At 32.5% G+C, this 5,978-nt stretch overlaps 1 protein-coding gene across 1 annotated transcript; it reads right to left on the bottom strand.

Moving 5' to 3' along the window:
• Window positions 1–5,153, bottom strand: LOC108685831. The gene is given in 9 exon segments (XM_018190812.1): window positions 1–273; window positions 401–604; window positions 849–1,036; window positions 1,657–2,269; window positions 2,495–2,606; window positions 4,325–4,603; window positions 4,734–4,993; window positions 4,996–5,048; window positions 5,051–5,153. Coding segments are annotated over 9 exon segments (2,037 nt in total). The 5' UTR covers window positions 5,106–5,153.
• Between the last annotated feature and the right edge of the window lie 825 nt (window positions 5,154–5,978).

Below are 5,978 nucleotides of genomic sequence, written 5' to 3'. Positions count from 1 at the left end.
TTATTTATTTAATCTATAATCGATCCAAGATAAAAGTTTATTGTAATGTTCAATTAATTTATATCGTATCTCCTCTTTCTTATCGATCTGCTCGTTCTCATTAATCGGTCTGGAAGATTCAATCGTGCTTGAATCGTCGATATTTTGTAGATCAATAGAACTTTCAACATTGGGATTTTCTGTGACATTTGTAATTAAATAGCTCTCTTCCGACTTCAAAAGACTCGTCGCGTAATCGTTGACATCAGAACGATGTTCCTCATTGTAATTAGTCTAAAAATTAAATTTGTTTCGACGTTAAATACAAAATATCGATTTAAGTGTTTAATTAAATTTAAATTATACTATTAAAATGTACTTTATATACTGAATGCTGTACACAATGCGTGCTGGTAATTACCGTAGAGTTGTAAGTATCATTAAACGTTTCATTTTGGTCAGCGATGTCATTATCTTCATAACTCTTCCAATAGTCCGCTACTTCGCCGTACAATCCCGGGCTTTCATTTTCATTGAATGTATACGTCTGATTAATATTTTCTTCATCTGCTTCCGTTGTTTGCCAATCATATTCTTCGAAGCTTGTTATGTGAGCATTGACATCCTTAAAATTCACGAATTTTAATCTTAACTATCAAGGATCAAAGAATAATAAAATAATAATAATAATAAATACAGAGTGAAGAGGGTTATATTCGATCAAGACAGACCTAATAATATTTTTATGTAAAAAATAATAAACTCGATAGAGAAATATCTCAAATAAAATATGAGAAATTAATTAAAATATACATAAGATAGAGCGTTATAATTTAACGGAAACGTTATAGGTTTTACTTTACACGTACCGGTAGTGATGCAACGTCAGTTCCTGAATCGGGGTGCTTATGAAAATCGGGATCGCCGACCTTCAGAATCATATGCGTGTACTTTTTCATCTTTTTGCCGTTTTTATGTAGATGCGGTGCATACATAATTATGCGTAACGGTAAAAACGCGTCCTTCCCAAAATGCTCAGCGTCTGGTGTCGTGTTATCTGCAAAATAATAATTCGTTAGAATAATCCTTAATGAAAATAAAAATCAGCGTAAATGAAATATAAGCTAAAAATAATAGAAATAAACAAAATTTATAAAAAAAAGCGAAAATTGAAACAGTGAAATGTCAAATCGCGTTTTACGCTCCAATTTATTTTTGTCAGAAATTTTAAGATAATTAACATAATATTGTTGATATTTAGTTGCTTTCCATTTATATTAAAACTCAGATAATTCTCATTCATGATGTCATAAGTCATAACTTAGTTGAATGCACATTCCTATTTTCTTTCTGACAAGTGAGATTCAACTGAGTCTTTATACTTATAATCTACAGCTTTGTAAGACTTTGATTTCCTGGACATAAACTATAAGAATTTATTGGACCTTTCTGTATTCCTGAATATATTTCAAAAATATTTCATAAAAAATTTCGGAAATCTTGCAATGAAATATTTTGGAAATATTTCATGCTATATGGATAATAAATATACTCATATAACTTTATACTCACTTTAGTATTATATCACTTGTATGAAAATGGAAAGCAACTATCATCATTCTACTGAACAGAAATTCTTTTCTCGCAAATCCAACAGTTTTGCGCTTCCATTACTACCTCGAATCTCGTTCGCGAAATTTGATGTCATCATTTCTTGGTCTGCGAAAGTTGAATCACTTTCGGTTACTTCAGTCGCCGGTTCGTCAAGCAATAAAGTACTATCTGCAGTCGTGTCATCATGATTTGCGGTGAGCGAATTATTATTCGTTGGATGAGATTCCTTTTGTTCCGGAGGAAGCACATCCGACTGCGGTTCAAAGATCGCAACAGTTCCGGTGGAGACGGTAGCGTCGCTCCCTGAATTCGTCGAATCTTCTTGACCAGGTATAATTTTCGCATTAAGATGATCCTCGTCAAATCTGGACTCGGTTGCGTCGCTATCATATTGATAAGTTGTGGATTTCATTGAAAAATTTGCACGATCGAAATCATTTGTGATATTCTCTAAGAGAATAGAAGATGCGGTGCTCGTCTCGCGTTCCTCTTCTGACGATGATTCGTGATGTAGATGTGTGAGATTTTCCGGAAGACTTTCGGTGGTCCAAATTATTTCAAATTTAGTGTCGATCTCGCGATACGACGAGTCTTTCTTGGTGCTCAAGTCTTTCTTGGTGCTCTTTGTTAATTCCACGACATGGTTTTCGTGATTTGACGCTTGATAGACGGCTGGCTGAAATTATTCCAAGGTAATCATGTTACGAGAGATTACAGTAATGTCAATGTTTTCTATTTTGTGACACAAATATTGTTCTGTTACTCATGGAATGCCAAGAAAGATAATTTGTATCAACATATTTGTATCGACTTGTATCATTAAATGGAAAGTACTCAACATTTCATCATCACTGCTGAGTGAGAAATAAACATGTTGTATTTAAAGAAGAAATGCACTCACATTACATCCGCCGCATGGGTCATCCATATATGTGGATAATATAGCCGCTTTTACGTAAGGAAAGAACAGAATACTCCATGGCACTATCACGTGATATGTCAACTTTCCGCATCTAAAATCATAGTTTTTAGCGATAATCTGGAGACACTGGTAGTGTCTCGGCGCTAAGCACGGCGTGAATATGGACGTATTAATACTAACTCTATCTAAAATAATCAGTTGAAAATTCATCTATTTAAATTATATCTACATTGATAAAAAAACCAATCAATATTATTTTGAATATATATAAAAATAATTTTAATTCAACACTCTATTAATGAAATAATTAAATATCATGCTCTTACAATATTACTGCAATATCCTTACACGGAGAAAATTTTTTTTCAAAATTTACCCTGGAAATATGATAGTGATATGATTGTGATACAATACAATATTTTAAAGATTTTTACCATGCATTTCAGTAAAATTAATCAAACTTATTTCATACTTTATTGTAGTTTTATTAATGAATGAGAGAAATTTACATTAAATTCTTCGAAAACAATGCCGTTCCATTATCATATTTTCAGGATAAATTAAAAAAAATTCTCTCCTTATATAGATACATAATATTATTTAATATTATTTAATATAAAATAATATTTTAGACATATTACCAGAATATTAAACGTAACATTTGAAAAATATTTTACTGAAATTACATAATATTAAATAATATTCCTAAAATATTAATGGATAATTATATATCCTAATGGATGATTATTACACACTCCTCATAATATTACATGATTATTAAGAGTAATATTATTTAATGTCATTGTAGTATTTGTATGAACATAAAAAGTCCCAACAAACGAGAATGGATTGTAATGAATTGAAATGGATTCAGATTTTCAGAATTGAATATTGATTCACGAATGTTAAAATGAATGCTTTTCAATTCTGAATGAATTTTTATTCCTTTATAAGAATTGCATGGAGCATATCTCTATGCCTTTCAATCTAAAAATAATATTAGCTTTTCTGTGCATTGTGAATACTGTTCAATTCAAAATTTTGAATTGAACAGAAAATGCAGTTTTTTCAATCCAATTGCAGCCAATTGAATCTAATTGAATCCAATGAAATCCAATTAAAAAAAAGTATTCGCTATTTAAAATACGCATTTGGATTGAAAAAAATTTCAATTCATTTTAATCCATTCTCGTTTACTGGGGTATTATAACAACGTTTATTTTAATTTGTAAAACTGTTACATCGGTTTAGTTTAAATATATGTTTAAAGATTGAAAATAATTTTGGTGTGCAGTTGTAAACTGGATATGTATCTACGTAAAATCACACCGAAATGTATTTAAACATAAGACGCAGCATAGATTGATAAGATGTTTTCGTTACTGGATTGTGAATTAAAACTACATTAATGTAAAAATAATTAATATTAAAAATAATTAATATTAATAAATATTTTAATAATATTTCAGAAAATGTCAAAGAAAATATATCAAGGAAATATATTTATACAAATGAATATATAATATCTATAGAATACTCTTATAACATTAAAAAGTATACGATATTCTCAAAACATTATAATAACTTATTTCATTTTTTAAATAATATTTATATAACATTCTACGAATATTTTGTGCTTATAGGAATGTTATTAAATTTTTTTATAAGATTTCGCACTCATTTCTTTCCGTAAATGAATTTAAAAAAAAAACGTACGAAACAATCAATTGCTGTTAAACAAAATATAAATATAATGATATTAATAAAATCGTGAGCTTCTGAATCGCTCTTTCTCTCTTTTTCTCTCACCGATCGATGATGACCGCATGTTCCCTTGACGCTCGGAATCTCTCCCATATACGAGATTGCGGATCGTCCTGCAGAAAGATGATCTCCGTTCCATTATTTTTGAGAAAATCACTATTCACAAAATTCTCCATTTCATACTTTGCTCCAATCTCCCGCCATGCCTCGATCTCGAGATCGTTCTCGCTCTTATCGTCTTTTAAATCGGAGGACGGGCTTATCACGAAGAATTGTATGTCCGGGAAATCGGACTTCCGCAAACGCGAGCTTAGCAGCTCCAGCCTGTGGTTCGATTAATTAAAAAAAAAAAGAAAAAAAAAACAATAAAAAGAGAAAAAAGGGATAAAAGGAGAGATTTTTCTTCGTCACGGGCGCGTTCACCTCGCGCGCAGTCACAATCCTTACAACTTACATGACCGCCTGTCGGAAGCTATACTGCCAGGCTGGGTCCAGGAAGGCCAGCACGCTTACATGGCCAAGATGCTCCTTCCACGCGTTCACGAAACGACATTGCTCGAAGTACCAATCCTGTTCCTCTGTGAGGCGGTCCCACGCGCTCGATCGGAATACGCGTGAGAGACGGGAATGATACCTCGCCTCCGACACGAGACTCACGAGGAAGAGCACCGGGAACACGACCTTCGCGGCTAACATGGCACACCACAATAATGTGATGACAACTTTAACGTATCATCGTACGGTTCCTCGAGACGGAGATCCCGAGAGACGGGAACACGGTGATTCGGGATTCGGTTGGACCGCGACCGAACCGAAAGTGATTCATCCGTACGCGATAAAGGAGAAATATTCAAATACTTTCATATCGCGTCTCCAAACGGGACGCGATAGTAACGCGATAATACGTGTTTCGACGGGAAGACGCGTAGATTACGTATATTTACGTATGTAACGCGCACGCACGTGCAATGTGTGCATCGCGTGTGTATGGTATATCGGCGCGCGCGACAAGCTGAGAGATTGACCCGGAATTGACCCGGAATTGCGTCGACGCGATATGAATTATACTGGTCACGCGGAAATTGTTTTTTTTTTATCCTCCATCGTGAAACATCCCTTTCCCATACTCTCTAAAACTTTTAAAGTGAATCTTTACTCTGAAGAGCGAAATCTTACTTTTAAAGATTGGAAATTGATACGAGCTCTTTTTTAAAAGATTAGTTCAATTTTCATTCTTTAGATTTCACTCCAAAATATTTAAAAAGTACAAGCACGAAAAAAATAAGACTTGTTAAAATAATTAAAAAGTTTACTAATTTAGCAAATCTACAACCGTAATATACAGATAATCAATTTTCTATATAAAAGTAGCAAAATTGTGCAACTAAAAAATTAGCGATTATAGGTTATCATATTTGTTGTTCAGCAAATTTATTAATATAGCAAAGATAACTTTTTATGAAAATCAATTCAACGTATAGATCAAAATTTGTAACAAAAAAACATGTTAGCTAAGATAGCGTATACGTTTATTGCAGCGAGAAAAAACTTGTTACATTAACCATTTTCATTTATAGCAAATAATTAGCTGAATTAACATAATAATATTGCTTACAGATATAATTTCTTTGATGAATCAAATCTTCTTAGTTTTAGATGTTGAACTCGTTCAGTAATTAAGCTATAGCTTTGCCGAATC

This window comes from Atta colombica, unplaced genomic scaffold (assembly GCF_001594045.1).
Source record: "Atta colombica isolate Treedump-2 unplaced genomic scaffold, Acol1.0 scaffold160, whole genome shotgun sequence".
NCBI classification, from domain to species: domain Eukaryota; kingdom Metazoa; phylum Arthropoda; class Insecta; order Hymenoptera; family Formicidae; genus Atta; species Atta colombica.
Note: the sequence above shows the minus strand (reverse complement) of the source record. Positions and strands in the feature narration are given on the sequence as shown.